Source organism: Lissotriton helveticus, chromosome 9, assembly GCF_964261635.1.
Source record: "Lissotriton helveticus chromosome 9, aLisHel1.1, whole genome shotgun sequence".
Lineage (NCBI taxonomy): Eukaryota > Metazoa > Chordata > Amphibia > Caudata > Salamandridae > Lissotriton > Lissotriton helveticus.
Genome location: NC_136070.1, coordinates 608615974 through 608637319, shown reverse-complemented (window position 1 = coordinate 608637319; position 21346 = coordinate 608615974). Strand labels below are relative to the sequence as shown.

Sequence of the window (21346 nt, the reverse complement as noted above, 5' to 3'; positions counted from 1 at the left end):
ATCATTTTTTACATGAATAAAAGAAGAATATTGAACATATGCTTGAATATCAATCTGAATCGTTTGACTACTTTAAATATACTTGTAGTATGGTGCACCTTCTCATTGTTTTTGAATTGTATAGTCCCATTGGGACCCCACCTTGGCAGTGGGTGCTTATGAAGTGTGCACAATGCCAGGTACATGGCATTTACTTTCTTCCATTTGACACATTTGGGGATATCAGGAGAGGTGCGTTTTTCCCCTTGGGTTCCACCGTCGTACTCAAAGTATAACTATATAGATATATATAGATAGATAGATAGATAAATAGATATTCAACTGTAGAAAAGAGAAAATGTTAAAACTACACTCCTGGACGTCCACAAGTCGCCTTTTCACTTACCACTTTTTAAAGTTGTGAGTAAAGTGAATTATTAATCACAATGATTTTTATTCCATTGATGGTTCTAATCTCTTTGAGATGTCATTGTCCCATACTGGGCAGCTTCAAGTGTGCCAGAACCTATTGGTTATGCTCATTTTCAGGGACCATTTTTATTGAGGTCTCAAATTAGTCAAGATTTGTGCCTTGATTCATGAATTCTTAGAGTGTTAGTTATTTATACTATGACTATTGTCAAGCTAGCCTCATGGATATTAAAACACAACATAATGTATATTATTACTGGTATGTGTATAGCACTTACCTAGCCACATGTCTGGAGAAGCACTTCACATGTAACAGGAAATGAAACTAGTGCTTTGCAACTGACAGAAGAACACTAAAAAATATATAATCATTAGCTAAGATGTAAGACCTTTTTGGATGGTTTTGGTGGTAAAGATAGAGTCTATTGAGCAAGGGTGGGCATTAAGTGAGAGATCTTCAGGCAGGGTGTTGCAAGACAGGGGGAGGTTTGGTTGACCTTTTTGGGTTTTTTAGGTCTCACCTGAGCTAGTGCATGTGCTGCTCTTGCGAGACTTTTAGTAAGTGGGCTTCAAAAAGCCGACCAAGCGCTTTTTGTGTGGCTTAAAGCATGCGGTTACGCACATGGTTAAGAGCACAGGCGCCATCTGGCTTTCCTCCCTCATCATGGCTCGTTAACACACCACTGGCCAGACGTGCCTCCTTGTGTTTTTAACTTTCAGCGCGAGGCGCGCATGCTTGTTTTACTAATCCTCCTTTTCCTCTTACCTTTCCCTCTCATGTACACTTTTTCTATTTTTTCCTCTTTCTGTGTTATCCCATATTTTCATTATTCCTTCATTCCTGTTTCTCGCTTTCCTTTGCTCTGCATTTCAGCCCACCACCCACACCCGCATTCATTGTATTACCCAAATGTTATTTATTAGCGTTTTGTCTGAAGGCAAAAGAAGCCCACATATGTCTCATCAATGTTTTATTGGGAGTATGACACAGTCCATAAGCCTCTCAGTCTCAGAAACAGTCCTCGCTTATTATGCTGCTTTCAGTGTTTACTTTTCGCCATAATTCACCGTACTTTCCAGTGCCCTGCTGTTTGTTATGTTGTGATTTGTTGTGTTTGTATAGTTGCATTAGAGCAAAAAGGGTAAGCCCTTGTGAATTTTTTATTACACTAGCATAATCCTCTATGATTCCTGGATTTCACCTTACGTGAAACATGTGGATTTTATTTCAATTTCCTGTAATATGAAATGTTGGACGAAGTTTGATTTTGTGGAGAAAACAGTTCCCTGTAGTAATGCCCCGATAGATGGTCTATCCTCAAACGAGATATTTCTCCTTGAATTAGCCACCTGCCAGCTTGATTTTTTTTTTGTTTGCAATGAAAAATTATTACAGAGAAAAATAATTTTGCACATTTACAAAAATATGTCTAATTTCACTACAAGTAACTTCAGTCAAAAATTGAAAACCTCGATCTCCAGTGCCTTGTGTGTTGCTCTACTTAAATGATGCACGACTAGTGCACACGACTTTTAAGTGCACCAAAACAGTCTAAGCAAGTGACACGGCTACCCCACGTGCCGTCCCTGACCTCTGCGTGACCTTTTGTCCTAGACGCTGCAGTTCTGATAGGCTGAGAGGGGCTGCACTATATTTATATCACTTTGACAGGCTCTTTAAGCTTTTCCGCAGTATTTTCGAACTTGCACTGTCATCGCCACACGGCAGGGGGTAGGGCCGATTAACGTCCTAGAGCAAGGTGCCCAGAAACGTACTATTCATTATGTGGCCGATAGGCAGTGCTGCGCACCACATAAGGCCCCACAATATGCAGAGTTCATTATATTGGCTTAGGGCCTGCACTGCTTGTGTGCTGGATATCTGTCCATTATTTCCAAATCCACATCGGCGTGTCAAAAAACTGTTGCTCAAGAGAAAAATCCGGTGTCCGATTATGGACTCAATGGATCAGTGCCCCCTGAGTCAAATGCAGAAAATAATTTGGTTTGCAAAAGTAATGCCTATGTAAATATTCAGGTAAGAGTCTCTGGTGCGCAAATTTTTCTAGTTCAAGCTTTTTTAAACTGTTTAATATAGAAAGTAGCAACGTCTTTTCACTCTCGTGTGTGTCAAAGTTACAATAATGTTTGCAAAGTGTATGTTAGTTTAACTGTCTACAAGAATGCATATTACATAAACCACGCAGCTACTCAGGACTTTTTTGTTAAAACTTCTGAACAATCGAAAGTGGCGCAATATTTAGAGAGTAGAAAGTAAAGGTTGTTTTTCTACAAACTACTTTATTGTCCGTATTGCAGAGACTTTTTAAGCAATTCTAACTCATGTGCTCCAGAACTGTATATTAAAAATAACAAGCATTGGCATAGCCAATAGGTCTCGCCTTTGGGACCTCATAAGTGTTGAGCCATGCAACAGTTTATGTTGTTGCACCAAGGATATTGTGCTGGGTAACTAAACACTGATAAGGTCCCAAAGGCGAGACCTATTGGCTATACCAATGCTTGTTACTTTTGGGATGTCCAGGATCAAAGTGGACTACTTAAAGTATTTCTTTTCCCTCCCATGACTAGGAGTATTATTATTTTTTAAATAGTTGAGCAGGTGTAAGTGTAAGACTTTGTAGGTGATGCAAGTCACTTTAAAATGACCTCATTGTAATTATACCCCTTTAGGATTAGGGTGATGTGATCAATTTCTTAGCACGTTTACTGACGTGGACTTTGAAATGGAAAAGACTTGTTATTTGGCATATGCGGAAATATATTAATGTGGGGCATCTTTACAGGACTGTCCACAACTTATAATTGTGCTTTTTCATGAAATATTAGGGGTTAGCATATGCTTATTTTAAGCAGTATTAGCACACTTTGTAGACAAGCATTGGCAAAGCCAATTAGTTTAGCCTCTATTAACCAGGTGCAGAATGTTTGGCTCTGCCAATGCTTGTTCGCTTTGCTATTGCACAAAGTGTGAAAAAAATACAGGATGGCTGCTGCTGGTCTGTTAGCAGTCACACACTTGTGCGCGCGCAAGTATTAATTTATATAGAGCCAAAATGGCCATTGTCCATTTTAGAGCAGTACATTAAGAAATAGATTGATACAAACCTATGTATTGAAGTGAACAGCCCCATAATAGTATGCAGCTGCTGGGCCCTTACAAATTGGGTGACCACCTGGCATAGAGGCAAAATTCAGGACTGGACTGTAAAAAGAAATCAGGACTAAGGGTCAAAATTCAGGGTGAAGGATCAAAATACTGGACAAAATTCAGGACAAAGGGAGAAGCGGCCATACCCCAGTGGTTTATCAATGATGCATTTATTCACGATGTTTTTATATTGTGCTACTTATTCACTGTGCTGTGTATGAGATTGTCTCTAAGTATGCTACATTCAGATGGAGCATTATGTCCTTGTTCAAAGAAAATTCATACCCTTGAGCACGGTGTCAAGGGCATCACTTATACTCAGTCTTTCTTGGAGAGAAAGCAACATTTTGGTTATGTTTCCAAACATTTCAATACACATGGCAAACAGATTGGAAAACATTAAGGTAAGCGAATTTTTTACCATCTGCTACTTTAGGCAAGTTGAACAAACATATCTGGCACACCTGACCCTCCAATAGACATCGAACCTAAAAAAATGAGGCGTACAAGGTGGTGTGGGTGACCGTCTCACACCAAATGTCAGAATGTTAGGTCCCCCAACTTGTCTGTAGTCTCTCAGCACCAAGAAGGCCCGACTGCAGCATTAGAGTGTGCATCGGAGACTACATATTTCTCTTGGGACAGGGAGCTCGACCACCAGAGAGAGAATTAAAGAGCAGGATGCAGTCGAGATCAGATGGGAGATCCGCAGAAATTGATTCAGAAGGTATTTGCTAAGAACCGGATGAATTAGAAAGAGAAGAACATGGCGGGACAATTCCTAAAATCAGATAGGCCCTCCTTGAGTACTGGAAAGTATCACATATCTGGAGAGTAGTCTCAGCAGAGAGGCCAGAAACTGAGGAGGCACTGTCAAGTGGTTGATTAAGCAGCACCCTCCCACCCTGGCAAACTGCTGGTGCAATGGTCCATTGTTAGGGCTCATTGAGGGCGGGTAGGGGCTGACCCCTTGGAATGTTGGTCCTGGGCAATTGCCCACTCTGCCATTTCTTAAAATGGCTCTGCAATCGAGCCAATCCCAAACCAGTAGTCTGGGTCATCCCTAAGTACCTAAGAGCATATAGAACCTTCAAAATATTTGGGATACAATTTACACAGCAAACAAAATATAAGGACATGATGAAGACTTTAAAATGTAAAAAGCGTTTGTTTAACACTTTGGAAGTATTCCAATTTAGTGTATTAGATCACAACTTTGCTTTGACATTTATTTGAATTGGAAGTTTCTAAACATGAACTTTAAAACGTTTATTAACACTCCCTCCTGACAAAACCATGAGTGAACAAAGCGTACGAATTGTCAGGTGTCGATTATGTCTTAGTCAATATTGTTTTGTGACTGCAGGAACATTACAGGCTATTGAAGCATATACAAGTGAGGTTTTTACACAGAATCCATCTTGATCTGAATTACTTGAATATGCTCTCAAATGTCACTATCAAGTAAATTAGATTTGACTAAAATAACACAATTTAGTCATGAAGGTGAGCTGGGATTTGAACCCAGGTTTCCTGGTCACACATAGTGCAATTCAACAACTGACTAGATAACCTTCTTTTTCTCAATCCCCTTTAGCACCAGAGGACAGTGTTTTTTTTAACAATTCTGTCAGATAAACAGTACACTGTGTTAAGTAAATACAGATTAAATAATTAACACAGTTTAATTTGACACAATGTCTCTATAAAAAGAAGGGTGCATAGGGAAGGTGAGGAACTGCGGGACAACATATGCAAACATCACTGGCTTTCTCAGGGGGGCGTGGCTAAGCAAGCCACAATGGCGGCCGTGTTTTGCTGAGGCTCCGCGATCGGGCTAGCACTATACCCAGACCCGAGGATCGCCGTGAGCCCCACAACGCAAAACTGCAGACCGGAACGCCCCTGCGCACCGGAGCGTCGACCACTGTGACTCTACCGACGCTGGAAGGGGCGAATTTCCTTCGTGAATGCTTCCACCGGAGCCGCATGCCGAGACCCAAGATGGCGGCCACGGTCCAGTGATACTGCTTTTCCCGGGACCCCCTGAACACAGCGGTGAGGTGACTGCCAGTGGATTGCCCAGATCAGGCGGCGAGACCAGCGGGAGTTGAGCGCTGTTGTACCTCGCTGCTGCGACACCCTTCCGGCTACAGGAGCCGTCCCGACACTCTGGGGGCTCGCCCCTGCTGCGTCCTGGTCCCCGGTGGCCGCACCGAGCAGTCCGCGGAGCCTGCCGTCATCGCTGCACCCATCGCCGGAGGTAGGCACGGGGCAGAGACCCACTGCATGACTAGGGCGCCCTCCGCTGCCATCCGACGCCTGCTCCCCAGAGGTGCCTGACCTCAACATGGTGCCCGTGCTCGTCTGAGAGGGACGGCGACTGAGGAGCCCCCGGCTGCACTTCTGGAGCCCTTGATCACCGCGTGCCACCCACACGCTCCTGCTACCTGCTCCCGGGAGGTTTGGACTGGCCTTTTTTCCCTGCCAAACGATCGCTACAGCCACCTGGCCCGCCAAAGCGTCCAGAGGCCTGCCCCCCCGCCCCCCGTTGCGGGGACCACCAGGGCGGGACTGCCGACACCCACGACGAGGACAGCCAGCGGGGAGACCCCGCAGCCCACGCCCCTGCTTCCCCCTTCAAGTGTGAGCACATCACCGCTCGGAAGCCCAGGACCTGGTGGGCTAGCCCTTGGCCACCCTGCACCTGTTGTGGCCACGCATTCTCCCCTAACTAGGGTCTGCTCGAGGGACCTCTCCTCGAGGGGCCCGCCTCTCCCTGCCCTCACTGACTCACAGCGCCCCACCTCCTGTCGGCATGGGGAAACCTAAGGGCACACAGGTGACCGCCGTCCCTGAAACGGCCCCCGAGAACATGCCACACACCCGGACCTGGTCGCAAACCCACGCGCCACAAACAGACCCCACCTTATCGGCGTAACTGGACCAGGTGCTGGCGGCCATAGAGATGTCCCGACTATCAATGGAGGAACGTTTGGGCACCCTCTCGACGGACATCAGCTTGGTCCGCGACGACCACCGCAAACTGGCGGACAGAGTGAAGGAGGGGGAGAAGATTTTGACCGACCTGCAACCCGCCGTGAAGACGCAGGGGACAGATCTGCAGGAGGTCCTGCGTCGCGTGGCGGCCCTTGAAGAGCGCACAGTCGATTTGGAGGGGCGGTCGAGACGCTGCAACATCCGCGTCCTGGGCCTTCCGGAGGGAATTGAGAACTCAGACCCCCTGAACTATATGGAGTCATGGACCAGGTCTTTCACCCTCGAGGCGGAACGCTCGGCGTTCTTCTCCATTGAACGAGCTCACAGGGTCACCGCCCGGAAACCAAGACCAGGCTTCCCTCCAAGACCCATGTTAGCCAAGTTCCTACATTTCCGTGACCGTGACGCGGTGCTCCGCGCGCCCCGGACAGCGGGCCCCTTGCAGGTGGAGGACCAGCAGATCATGGTGTTCCCGGACTATGCTCGAGAGGTTCAGCAGCAGAGGTCCGCATTTCTCGAGGTCAAAAGACGCCTCCGTGCAAACAATGTCCAGTACTCCTTGCTGTTCCCAGCCCGCCTCAAGGTCTTACACAAGGGTATGGCCATCTTCTTCGTCGCCGCCGAGGAGGCACGAGATTGGGCTGAGCTCCACTGCCCATTACTACCCAAGGCGGGAGTCCAGCGAGACCAGAACAGTCACTCGCGGAGATCCAGGAGACGTGGCCTGAAGCGCCCCCAGGCGGGCCCCTCCAAGAGCCAAGGATCCTCACCCTCGAGATCGCCTGATTTAACGCAGATCATGCGAGAGCGACGGGATGCTCTGAGAGCGGTGGTTGAACTGCACTCGTCACCCCTAGCACCAGACCTGGAACGCCAACCACACCTCTTCACTCCGGAGAAAGACCGTGACAGTGATGGCACGATGTCAGGAATAGGTCTGGCCTCTTCCCCCCTGGTCATCACGCAAACGATGGACACTATCCTGGATGGACGACCTAGCACCTCTGAGTAATATGTAACTGGATTGAATCCTCTTTATGAACACCTTACTTACCTAATGCGCTCTGAATCTACTTAAGCGTTCTTCCTATGTAGGCTCACACGCGACATACATCACTCCAGCAAAAGCCCGATCGTCGCCCAGACTCGCATACACATGCGCTGCCACCCCCGCAGTTTCTTGTTGTATTCTTCCCCTAGCGGGACACTAGATTGGATATACCGCCCCCGGTGATGTATCCCCTGCATTGGGACTGTTTCCCACCCCCTGTTACAACAGTTTTCCCTCCTGTCAGTTCCTGTCCCTTCCCCTCAGCAGCAAGGTGTGCACGGGCATGTACACGAGTGTGGCTCACTGGTTAGAGGAGGCAGACCCTGATGCAGAGGTCAGACCCGGGACCAGGGTTCGATTCCCAACGCGGCAGGGTCTTGAGCTCAAAATGTCCACGGACTCGATAATTATCACCTCGGTGCCTACTCGAATCATGGGTTCACGCTCTGCAACTCTGGGCAATAGCTTGCTTAATCTCCACTACGGCCCCACTGCGATGGGATGCCTGGTCTTCACCTTGGGGATGCCCAGTAGGGGTTATCTCGCAGGGAAAGCCAGGACGGGTTCCCAAAGCAAGCGCTAAGAGACCTGTCGGTGATTTGGCGCTATATAAATTGAAATTAACATAACATAACATAACATATACAACCTCACATTCCCCCGGGTCTACTGGGTGCTCTCAGTGGTTTGCACGGACTCTGATTGATGGCAGTTCCACGATCGGACGTTAATGTCCTCACACTCTGTACGGGGCCTCTACACACCCTAGTAAGCGCTACTCTGTATACTCATACATCAAGCGCATGACGACTGGAATTGCTCTCCTACAGGAGACGCATATTAACGGCACCGAATTAGGCGGGCTGCAGGCTAAATGGCGCGGGACGTTCTGTGCCACGACATACTCGGCTTTTGCGCGCGGCGCCTTAATCTGGGTTAGGCCAGGTACCCCCTTCCGGGAACTCAAGCGGGTGGTGGACAGGGAGGGCAGGTACGCTCTACTGGAGGGGCTCTTAGACGGCCAGGGGATCCTCTTAGGCAGCATATACGCCCTAATACTGAGCAGGACAAGTTCTGGGATCACCTTACGGGAGTCTTGGCCCAATTCACTGCTATTCCCTGGGTCTTGGGAGGCGATTACAACTGCACGCTTGACCCTTCCCTGGACCAATCGCACCCTCCCCCTCCGCGATCCCCAGCCCCCCGACAATCAGAGTTGTTCCGAGCTTGGGCCACGCACTGGGCGCTCACCGATGCTTGGCGACACTTACATCCTCATACCTGCCTTTATTCGTTCCACTCTATCCCTCACAACCTCCGGGTCCGCCTCGACAGGTTTCTATGCTCAGCGCAGATCCTCCCTACGATCGTCTCTGCGGACTACCTGGAACGGGTCATCTCAGATCATGACGCTCACATACTGCGGCTCACCTGGCGTCCCCCACACCACCTGTCCTACCTGGCGACTACCTAGGGAATGTCTAACTGATCAGGTGTTCCGAGACTCGCACACACGCAGCATACAGGACTACTTCACACACAACACGAACACAGCTTCTTCGGCATTGATAGAGTGGGATGCATTCAAGGTGGTGGCACGGGGGGAGTGCATTAAACAAATCACGGGGTCCGACGCACGCTGGAACAGGCACTTACAACCACGGAACAGCGCCTAGCTACACTCACTAAACAAGCTGATCCCTCAGAGGAGCACGCTGCGCTCACAGCTGAAGCAAAGCCAGCCTACCAGGCAGCCTGCGCTGATCTCCGGAAATATAATTTCAGGGCCTATGCCTCCAGAGTCCATAGAGACAGGGACAAAACGGGTGCGATGCTCGCATGGCTGGCGCGACAAGACACCGAAACCAGACCGATCACGGACATCGTCAACCCGGAGGGTGAGCTCGTGCGCTCCCAGGCGGAGATCCTTCTGGCGTTCCAACGCTATTACGCCGTGGTGTACGGCGCCCCGATCTCGCTTTCTCCGTCGTCTGTCACCCATTTCCTCGATCCGCTGTCACTACCCACGATCTCGGATGCCGACAAACTCGCGCTCGACGCCAAAATAGCGCCTTCAGAAATCACTCAGGCGCTACGGACCCTGTCTCGCAATAAATCCCCAGGTCTTGACGGCTTCCCGCTAGAATACTATTAGACGTTCTCCCCTCTAGTGGTCCCACGCCTGGCACAGGTGTTCGCGACGGCCCTCGATCAGGGAGTGTTACCCCGCGCACTACGGAAATCGGTAATCGTGACCTTTTTAAAACCACACCGGGACCCACATCTTATGGGCTCGTATCGCCCCATCACACTACTGTCTGCAGACTGTAAACTCCTCGGGAAGGTATTGGCAGACAGATACGCCCAGATCACACGCCCGCTGGTCCACCCGGACCAGTGCGGCTTTGTCTCAGGGAGAAACACCTCACAGAACATCCGCCGCGTCTTCCATGTTCAGGACCAGGTACGGGACAGGTATCCTCGCTCCGCCTTTCTCATCCTGGACCTGGAGAAGGCGTTCGACACTCTCACATGGCCATACCTCTTCTCGGTCCTACGCCGCCTCAACATCGGCCCTGTATTCATGGCATACACGCGTCTCCTATATACAGACCTGTCTACACGGGTCCGGATCGGGAGACACATCTTGGCGGCATTCGAGGTCCGGCGAGGCACGAGGCAGGGGTGCCCCCTCTCGCCTCTCCTCATCGCCCTTGCAGTCGAACCACTCGTGATCAGGTTACGCCAGGGGGGTCTGAACTGGGGCATCCCACTCGCGGGAGTCATGCACTGCGTCTCTATGTACGCGGATGACCTCCTCATCTATATCCGGGATATTACGGCCGACCTCACCCCCATATGGACGGCACTTACCGAATTCGCGGACGCCTCGGGCCTCCGAGTGAATTGGGACAAATCCACGGTATACCCCTTCCACCCGGACCTACCACCCCGCGATACCTGGCTGGGGACGCAAAGGATCTCATGGTCCACGGAAGCTCCCCGATACCTAGGAGTTCGCTCGCGAGCCTTCGACCGACGATTGCTTTCTGGACCAGACTCTCACTGGCCCCGATAGGACGAATTGCCCTAGCTAAAAGGCTCCTATATCATTTTACCAACTTGCCTGTGGTCCCACCAGGTCCTTCTTCCAGGACCTCAATTCCCTCCTAGGTGCCCTAATTTGGGGATCGGGCCGGCACAGGGTAGCCATGAAAACCCTTCAGCTTCCCACCACCCAGGGAGGCCTCGGAGCCCCATCCTTTGAGTCCTACTTTGTAACGGCCCAGCTCCAATGGTTGTCATACTGGACAGCGGACCGACATACACAAGAGGCCAGTACCTCAACGGGTAGGATTACGACGCCGTAGCTCACCAGTCTTCTTCTCCCGGGCACTAAACCGCGGCGCACATATCCTCTACAGGTCCCGGTGGCGCGTCAATGTATGCTCCGGGTCCACCGGATGTCTCCCGGGACAATCCCATATTCTCCGTTGCTGGTCGGCTGGCCCAGGTTAGATTCATACTTCCCAGCCCCCATGCTCGTTGAGTGGACACGGTGCGGTATTACGGACATGGAGTCGCTCTTTGAGGAGGGTCGGATTAAATCCTTCGATCGACTAATCGCCGAATTCGATCTCCCCCCGGTCAATTCCTCCGATATCGCCAGCTCCTCGAATGTTTCCGTCCTTACCACAACCTCCAGGCCGGCGAACCAGACACGCATCCAGTTATACACGCAATCCTGCGCATGGGTGTAGGACGCCATTTGATCACCTGGTTATATAAGGCGATACGAGAACTCTTGTGTACTCCCCTAGTGTCCCTGCACACCACATAGTAAGAGGACATCGGGCGCCCATTACACGACTCGGAATGGATCGAGGTGCTTGAAGCCCCAAAACGTACATCTAGGAACGCCCGTTTTAAAAACATCCAATATTAAATATTACACAGGGCGTATCTGACACCGGCGCGGCTGCAGAAATTTTACCCCACTACACAATTCCTCTGCCCCAGATGCCGCTCCCCAGGCGCAGATTTCCGTCACATGTTCTGGAGCTGCCCGGACCTCCACCCCCTGTGGCAGACGGTGCACAACACACTGAAAGACCTCACGGGCCTCACAACCCTAGCCACCTGGGAATCCAGCGCGTTGGGCATTTTCCACATTCCGAAACAGCTCCCGGCACACAGGCGTTTTGTATCCCTAGTGTTACTGCTAGCGAAAAGATGTATAGCTATGCACTGGCGATCATTAGAGGGCACCCCTACAGCAGCATGGACAGGGGCAGTCTGTAAATGGGCAGCGGCGGAAGAAGACGCCCTGCGGGAGGAGGAGGAGGCTAAAGGTGCCCGTAAACACCCCATCTCTATGGAATGGGCCATGCTACTGCATTGTTTCCGACAGTTGACGCGCAATGATGACCCGGCCACACCTACACCTACAACGGCACCCACCCCGACCGATCCCCCCACCTCCGCCCCCGCGAGCCTGCAGCCTCTGACCAACGACTAGTGCCGTACTTTGGCGATTCACAGTCCCACACCAATACCCAGCTTCCGGGGCGACTGGCCCAATGCCCAATCGGACATGACACTCCCGCCCTTTGGCAGCTCTGCCTCACCGTAAACGCGTGTCATTGACCCCTCTAACGCCCGACTCCCATCTCTTCTTGATATGCCCGTGCACACGCCCAGATGCTCCCTCCCCGAGTTCTATCCCCCCAGTTACTTGGCAACACCGCTGTACGGACTCTGCAGACCCAATCCAATGATCCCCATGATGGTGACTCGCATGCTTGCGCTTGTTTTCCTTTCTCTTTGAATTTTATCCTGCGTTTTCTAGCTTATGTGATTACTTATATGGTCTGTACTGTACAGATAACGAAATGCCAATAAAAACAAGTTTTAAAAAAAAATCACTGGCTTTCTCAGTGGTCAAAGGGCATTAAAATAAAGTCATCCCGAGTGCAATGGGGATATGGTCAGTGAGCATGGAGGCGGAATCAAAGGCACCACTAAAAAGAACAAAATATTCTGTGAGTATTCTTTAATCTTTTACCATCAGGCAACTACATATAAAATAATGCACACCTTAAATTAAAAGTAAATATAAGTTTAAAACAATCAATGTGAAATGCACTATTTTATGTTATGAAACCTTTGTTGGTTAATGTGATCACTGCAGATGTGTGTGTATGCAGCCAGAAGCCCAGTGAACTGAATTTTGTTTGGTTCAGCAAGCAATAGTGACTTGTGTATTGTTAGTGCTAGGAGGTCCCTGCCCGTCACAGAAAGCACTGTGAATGTGTAAGTCATTATTTTAAATTAGCATTACACACAGTTTAAGATAGGCTGCCACGAAATGTGGACATGAATTTAGGTTAAAATCAACAAAGTGTTTATAAAGTGTACATTGTAGTAATCTGGAGATTGCACCCATTGTAAACAGTTTTACAACTGTCTATTAAAAGAATGCACTCCACAACTCAGCTTGGAAAACCCCCTACAATACTTGTCAAAAATAATAAATATTTGTCTTCAGAAAGCTCAAAGTGTCACCATCAATTAACGCCACCTCTACCAGCTCCCAAGCAGCCTTTTTCATTTACAGATTTACCACTGTATCTCCCTGTCCCTCGGGATCACTGCAGAGGAGAACTTCCACTTCAGTCAAGGCATTTCAACTGTAACATAGGTGTTTTAGCACAAAGGCTAAAGTTGCCGACAAATGCTGTCCATTGAAATCTTCATCACGAACAACGACATTAGCGTTAATTCACGGACAGTCTGAAAATACGGACGGTTGGTCAACCTACTTACAAAACAAAAATAACTAAATGAAAAACCAGCCAATGTCAAGGCTAATATTAGGTCTTGCCTTTGGGACTTGTTGACCTTTCCTATGGTTTTAGCCATGCTGTACAGCAGTGATACTCAAAGTGTGGCCCGGGGATTGCATGCAGCCCTCATGACCTTTTACATGCTTCCCCTTGGGCAACAGAAGTAGTGGGCTTCTGTTTACTGACTCAGCACTAACATTAAAGAGAGGTTACATAATTGGGCAAGTATTTATGTAAAGGTTAATTAAAGTTAACAAAAAAAAGAAAGTAACTAGAGAGTCCTGCATGGTTTAATTTTAGGAACATCTTTATTTTTAAAGACATCTTGCAGCAAAAGTGTAAAAATATGATAAAGTCTCTTCAGAATTCAAAAAGTATATTCATTTAAATGTAGAACCGTTTCATATTAGTACATCAGATGATATCAGTGCTTTGAGATGCATTGTTTTAGGTGATAGTTTTCAAACATGAATTTAGAAACGTTCATCCCCCCTGACAGGAATGTCAATAGTGAATTAAGAGACAAGTCACCCTGTGGGTGCCCTGAGCTGCTATTATGCTTGAATAACATTATAGTTTATTAAATCAAATACAGGAGAAGGTTTTGTACAATGCACGTCCTAAAGTCATGTATTTCGAGGTCCATTCATATGTGATAATGAAGAAAAATGACTGAAAGTCCAACAAAACAATTGCATAGGATCGCACAATTTGGTCAACTGGGGAAGCCGGGATTGATTTCAAGTTTCACATTGTGCACACTACCTTTACATGCTTTGCTTCCCCTACATCCACATTAGTCCCCAAACCTCCACCTTGCTGGCATCAATGCGGCCCTCGGTCACACCACAGACCAACCCTTTTGGCCCCTGGAAAAATGTTTGCGAGTACCCATGTTGTTCAAGATCCTTAACAATTGACTGATTTTAACTATCCACAATTCACGCTCTTATTCTTGGACCACAGGACCATGAACAAATCACATTTTGAAATCACATTCTATGAGTCGCATACCAACCCAGAAAAGTAGTTAATTGACTTGATTGTCTTCTTAGAGGATTTAAGATCACGGTTGAAGCCAAACTAACCTTTCCTCCCTTCAAGTTCGATGACATAAGTACTATGTAATTGGGTATAAAAACCAGTTCAAATTCCTACAGATAGTTTAATTTGTGGTGTATGCCATGTCAAAGGTGGTTTGTTTTTGTTAATGTTTTTGATTCCTATTTAGTAGGGGATGAAAAACCGCATCCTCAGAAATGGAAACATCACAGCAACACTATTGCTGTCAACCCCTTGGGACTTGCTCCATTGGGGCGAGGGGTGGAGGTCAAAGTAAATTCCAGGTGGCAATTTATGTTGAAGAGGGAGCCCTTAAGCTTCCTAAGACATTATACAATCGCGTTTGACACCCAACTTCAATTTTGTAGATGTACTTGGAAAATTGTCTTTAGTAAAGAAATACCTGAACATTCTTACAGTGTTTAGAATGTTATAAATGTTAATGTGAGAAAATAAAAGGCAAAAATTAGCATCCTTTTTGTTAAAATTTATTGGATGATCTATGTTGTATCCCTCAAATCGTCCTAGATATTTAACTTTCTGACTGATGGTATATTTTTACATTTACATACTGGTTTATTCTGAAACAAGCACCATAGAACTTAATTTCTTGGACTTGTTTGTGAGATGTCTTAACGCACTCCTCCGGTATTGTTTGAATGGTTTGTCTTGCAGTGTTTTTGCAGCGTTTATATTAATTGTGATAAACTGAAAGACGCTACTGAATATCCCTTTTTTGTTTATTTGTCTTAGAGGAAAAACCCTCAAACACCACGTCAGTGTTTGAACTCCCACATAATATTTATCATTTTACAAAATTCATAGACAATAACATGCCTTACTTTGGGGCTCTGTCTAAATTATTTTACACAGTCTAGAGGGTCGTCTGAAAAGTTTGACGGTCATTAAGCTAGTATAATCTGCTGCCAAAAGAGAAGCTTCTCCTTATAACTGCATTCTTCTCTGCAATACAAGTTTCCCATAGTTTCCCTGCTTGACTGCACCCTTCTGTGAAATACCAGAAACCAACGATCTGTATATCTTCTTATATGTATTTGCTCTCTGCGACATGTCTTGATTTACGTTCTTTCTTTTCAGATTTTTATTGACCGAGATCCAACCATATTTGCACCCATTTTAAATTTTCTCCGCACCAAAGAACTTGATCCGAGGTAGGTCTAAAAATCTCGAATGTCTAAGGTAACATTGGGATGAGCAATATATTGAAATCTCTCTGCTGATGAGCAATCTAGGGGCTGTCAGTAAACTCCTATGTGTGTTGCTGAAGAACCATGGGTAAGTTTTAATTGTTAAGTTAGAGTAAACCACACCAAGCTTTAAACATCCTCTTGTGAATGGTCCCCTATTTGTTAAACAGTACTTTAGGACACTAATGGCAAATTCGACTAATGGCTAATTCGAATGAAGACTGCCAAAAGATTAGATTCAGAATGTGTCACTTCATATACTTATGGAGGAAGTTCGACTTTAAAATCTTTATTTGGAGTGATGGTTACTAGCATTGTTTGGTGTCTTGAGCAACAGCCTTTTTCTGCATTAATTCTTGGCCCAGTTACACCTCAGTGCTAGGAGATGGACTGTTAAGCTGAGCCTCTGATGAGATCTTTGGCATTAAGTGCAAGTTTGAGGCAGAGTGGTGGTCAGAGCTCGAACATACAAATTTTGCCTGCACCTACTGATAGAATAATTGGGCATTGCTAAAATGCAAGATTAGTTTGAAATGTGGAGGCTGAAGTGGCCAGCAGTTGTAAATGAATGTTTTATGTAAAGTTTGCAGCTGTATTAACGTGATCTATTTTCTTCTCAGGCAAGTGAACACCAGCTTGCTGCTCCATGAAGCAGAGTTTTACGGAATAACCCCTTTAGGTATGCCTTAATAGTTTTATGGATTATACTGTAATTCTTAGTACGTCTGTTTTATTCACTGATTGTAGAGCCGACTGAAACATGTTTCGATTATCACTCTGGTCTACAATGAATATCTGATCTGATTGTTGACACCAACTTTTATTCCAGTGTTTAGGGTAAATATGGGAGTCAAGGCATACATTTTACTATTGCTATTAAAGTCCTTGATTTATCATTCCTTTTGTGTTCATATATGCTCAGGCCATCATTGATTGCTTTTAAAAATCTCTAGCAGCTTAATCTACAGTATGGTAGATCACTATAGCTGTAATTGTTAAAAAATGTAATCCCTCCATCAAAATCTCCCACCCTTTTGACTGTCTTGTACCTAGCGTTAATGACTAAACGGGCATTTTAAACAAATGATATATGAGGCACCTTATTAGATCTGCAAAGGTTTGATGTAAGGTCTAAGATCTTGGATTGGCCTTACATTGGTAGATTTCCTTCCCTTATTTAAGAAATCTGCAGCAATCAACCTCTGGCCTGTGTTTTGTTATAGCATTCTTCTCTGAACTTATGCCTCCCAAAATAAACCTGTGGTTTGATGTTTATTTATTTATTTATTCAAAGTTTTGTATAGCGCGAACAAGATCCTTACAGATATCAGAGCCCTTCACAAAGACAGGGTAGGGGCAGTAGGAATGAACAGAGAAAATGGGAGCAGTATAATAGTCACTAACATGGTAGGATAATAATAACATACATAAAACATATCAGTATACAATCAGGTAAACAAGTAATATCAGACGGCACAAGTCATTGACCCCACTACAGAGGTGTTCAGGTACACCTTGGGTGTGTGGATGGCTTATACCAATGTTTTAGTATAGAGAGAACACTGAGTGGGGGCATCGGGAGAGTGAATGTTGTGGAATAACCGTGACTGGCCATTTGAAAACACATAGGGGCTCATTAGGATGGCGGTTTTTCCGCATCCTCTGGGCCGGCGGAATCCACCGCCGGCCCGGAGGATGCGGAAAAACCGCAGCGGACCCACCAAAGACCCACCGCCACATTAGGATGGCTGGTGGGTCCTGGTTTCCGTCCGCAGCTTTTCCGCCGCGGTTGGCTTACAACCGCGGCGGAAAAGCTGTAATATGGTGACGGTGTCTCTCAGACACCGTCCACCATATTAGGATGCACAGAAAGAAATGCTTTTACTCGGCGGATATTCCGCCGTGTAAAAGCATACGGAGCTTCACTGCGGGGGCCCGTTGCGGGCCCCCTGGGTGAAGGGGGGGTAGGGGGTGCACGTGGGGGGTACCTATGGTACCCCCCTGCATATGTATGCAGCAAGCGGCAGGCACCGCGCGGTGCCTGCTGCTTGCTGCATACATATGCAATGTAAGCTTTTTTAACATTGCGGCGGGTGCAGCTTGAAGCTGCACCCGCCGCAATGTTAAATATCCAGGATGTGACCGCCAGGGTGGCGGTCACATCCTAATTTGCACGGAGGGACCGCCGCAGCCCATGCGGACGGTCCCTCCTACTCTAGGGTGGCGGACGGACGCAAGTCCGTCCGCCATCCTAATGAGCCCCATAATGTTTGTGAGTCACCATCCATCTGGTTGTTGGTGTTTATACTTTGAATTGTCCTGCCTCGTCCTATGAAGCTGTTCCAGTTTTGCCAACAAGTTCGCTTATATTCCGTAGGTATTCACACACACGTGTAGAAGGCTTCCATTGTCTTGGCTTGTGATTGTAGATTAGAAAGTACTAGTGGAGGCAGGAATACTAGCTAGGAGAGAGAACGTATGGTGGTACTGTTGGAGAGATTAGCATTCGTGCACCTTCAGAATAGTTTTCATGATGTTTGCCATATGTGAATAACAAGGTGTCAATGGTATAAGTACGTGGTGATGTTGCGAGTGTGGGGTAGCTACGTCAGAAGAGCATGATAAGCAATTGTTCCAGAAGTTCCATCCTAGGTCTAATAGGCTTTACACAAAAGTGTTTGGTGTTTGGATTACCGCCTGCACCTCACCATTCATTTCACAACATTTTATATTGTGCAGTTCGTCGTCTGCAGCTGTGTGAAGAGTTGGACAGATCCTCGTGTGGGAGTGTTCTCTTCAATGGATACCTGCCGCCTCCAGGTAAGGTGATCCACTCTTTGCATTGTCCTTTTCTTTAAAAAGAGATCATATCAATCTACTATCTGACTCTAGACGCAGTCAAGCTTGGGGTATGATCAGAAGAAACCTACAAAGAGATTCAGATCTATCCTTGTATCTTGTTTATTATACTTTGTAACATCTAAATCACTTGCTCAACAATCCAGACCAGTAATATTTAACCAGACCTCTTGGCTCCAGTAAAATGTGTTTCTATAGCAGCCTCCTCAAAGGTTCCTTCCTTCAATGCCTCATGCATTCTCTGTCATTCCTTGCCTCGAATTTCAAACCCTTTCCTAAACCCAAAACCTGTGCGTGGAACAGTGTTAACTTAAAAAAATGCATGTACTTTGTGATTAAAAAATACCTTTCTTCCCGCATGTATTTTCACTCCACGCAATATTTTGGCAAACCCTTCTCTCAAGAGCCCAAGCTAATTACAGTTTGAAGATCCAGGTCACTCTGTTCCTGTGTGCCTAAATTAATTAAGGAAAATATATACCTGGTCCAGTTCATAGTAGTAACTGATGTTCTTGCGTATTGGTGCCAGCGGGTGGGGAGCGATCCTTGCAACAGTATTCTTGCTATATATATATATAGAACTACCACTTTTTGACACTCATTTGCAAAAAGGGATCACCTCCTCATAAAACCTATCACCTTATTGCAGTTCATGCTGGTAGTTTTTTTTTTCTTTTTAAATAGTTTTTTACAGCATTTGTTGTGATGGACGATCGATAATAATTTAGTACCAGACTGGATATGGGAACGGAAGATGAGTTACACATCATTGTTTTTCATTCATGCTCATAATCAGTGAATATGTTGAATGAAAATTTGACGTATTTTTATCTAGATTCTTAAGTTGCATTTGGCCAAGATAAAAAAACATTATTTTGTTTCAAGCAAAGTTGGCTAAATTGCTGGATTTGTTCTGATACAGTGTTGACTTGACTGAGGTTTGGAACTCTTGGGTAGCTGACACTATTTGAATCTGCACTTATTTGTGCTGGAATGCACGTTGGTGACTCTTTATTAGACATTTACCAACTTGATCTTAATATACATACATGTGGTGTTCCCGCAGGCATGCGGCTCGTCGTTCTCACTTCACTTCAGAGTTAGTTGGAGGCTGGCTGGTTTTGCGGCAAATCATGGCGCATCCCTGCTTGCAGTGCTTGCAGAGGCCGCAGCATGGCTCAGCTGCAGTAAGTTTAAAATCATTCATAATGGACACCGGTGCGCGCTGTGAATTCGAGGGACTGTGGAGACGGAGTCGAGTGACCATTGCTCAAACCAGATGGATTCGTGCTCACAAGGGAACTATGTTCACTATCACAAGAAGCCCACATTATGTGGGATTTAGTTTACAGAGGTGGATCAGTCTGACAGCACAACCTATTAAAGAAACAATTTGACTTGGTAAACTTTTTGAGCCACAATTGTACAATCACAGAATATTTGGACATGTTAATGTTCAGTTGGGCCCAGTCTATATAGACTTATTCACAAGAAAAGATAGCCGAAAATGCAAATGCTGCCCATCCAGACACCAACAGCGACTGAATTACTTGGGAACACCATCCAGATGTGCTGGTACAGTACGTTTATGTAAAGCTTGCTACCAACTCCTCTCATCCAAGAAGATATTCAGAAGGTACATACATCCATGGTGACAACTGCATAACATAACAGGTATATTTGTATAGTCCACATTACTGTTGGATCTTTTGGCGCTGAATAACAGATGTTTATTCTTACCCTACTCAGTGGCACTTATTTTATGGAACCTGGGAGTATGAAAAACTCCGTTAACCCATTAGGATTTGAACCTATGACACTGAGATCAAACCCAGGTTCGTAGAGTGGATGCATTAGTCCAGTGAGTCACCAACCTGGCTTCCTGAGTTTGACCACACCCACAAGGGTAGGACAGTCTTGGTTCTAGCTGATGGTGAGATCCATTGCTCCACTTGGGCAGTTATAGCACTCCCCAAAACCCTCATTGTAAGTCCAAAGTCTATGCACTTGGCAGCAAGATCCCTGAAGACACGGAGTTTGGATACCTCTGTCTTCTGATGACTCTGTGCAAGTATTGAAAAATGCCAGGTAGCCTGTTATTAGATACTGCCAAGCAGTGACATGAAAATACCTAAGAATGTCCCATCTGAGAAATACTCTAGTGTCATCTCAACATGCATACCACTCTACTAGAAATGAATCTCACATATTCCTCAGTCATGGTTTAAGTTGTTTTTACAGCATGGAGTCTGAACATGCCATTCATTCAAATGTAATAGTAAAATATTACATACATGACCGATATAGCATTTTCCTGTTGGAGACTGCAGCCTTCATGAGCACATTCCACTTCAAGATATGTTCGGAGCTACAACTTGCGAGTTCTGTTCTCATGTTTGAACAAGCATTGGCAAAAGCCAATAGGTGTCTCCTATGCAAGAGCTATTGCCAATGTGTTTTAGCCATTATGTTTACCTGTGTGGCTGCTGTTCAGCATTACTAAATGCTAGTGGGGTACATTTGAGTAGAGTGGGGTAGATGGGAATGGGGTAGATTGGGGAAGTGGGGTGGGGTGGGGTACATTTGAGTGGAGTGGGCTAGATTGAAGTGATGGTAGATTAGAGTGGGGTTGGGGTAGAGGGGAGTAGAGTAGATTGGAGTGGAGGAGTGAGATAGATTGAATTGGGGTAGATTGGGGAAGTGGAGTAGATTGGAAAAGTGGGGTAGATTGGAATGG

At 46.4% G+C, this 21346-nt stretch overlaps 1 protein-coding gene across 1 annotated transcript in view; it reads left to right on the top strand.

The window, feature by feature from the left end:
- The window catches only part of SHKBP1 (SH3KBP1 binding protein 1), a 306095-nt gene that overhangs the window by 118729 nt on the left and 166020 nt on the right, over window positions 1–21346 (top strand). Inside the window, exons 4-6 of the mRNA XM_078660638.1 lie at window positions 15641–15714; window positions 16371–16429; window positions 18490–18570. Of these exons, the coding sequence (XP_078516764.1) occupies window positions 15641–15714; window positions 16371–16429; window positions 18490–18570 (214 nt within the window). The remainder of the gene's footprint in view (window positions 1–15640; window positions 15715–16370; window positions 16430–18489; window positions 18571–21346) is intronic.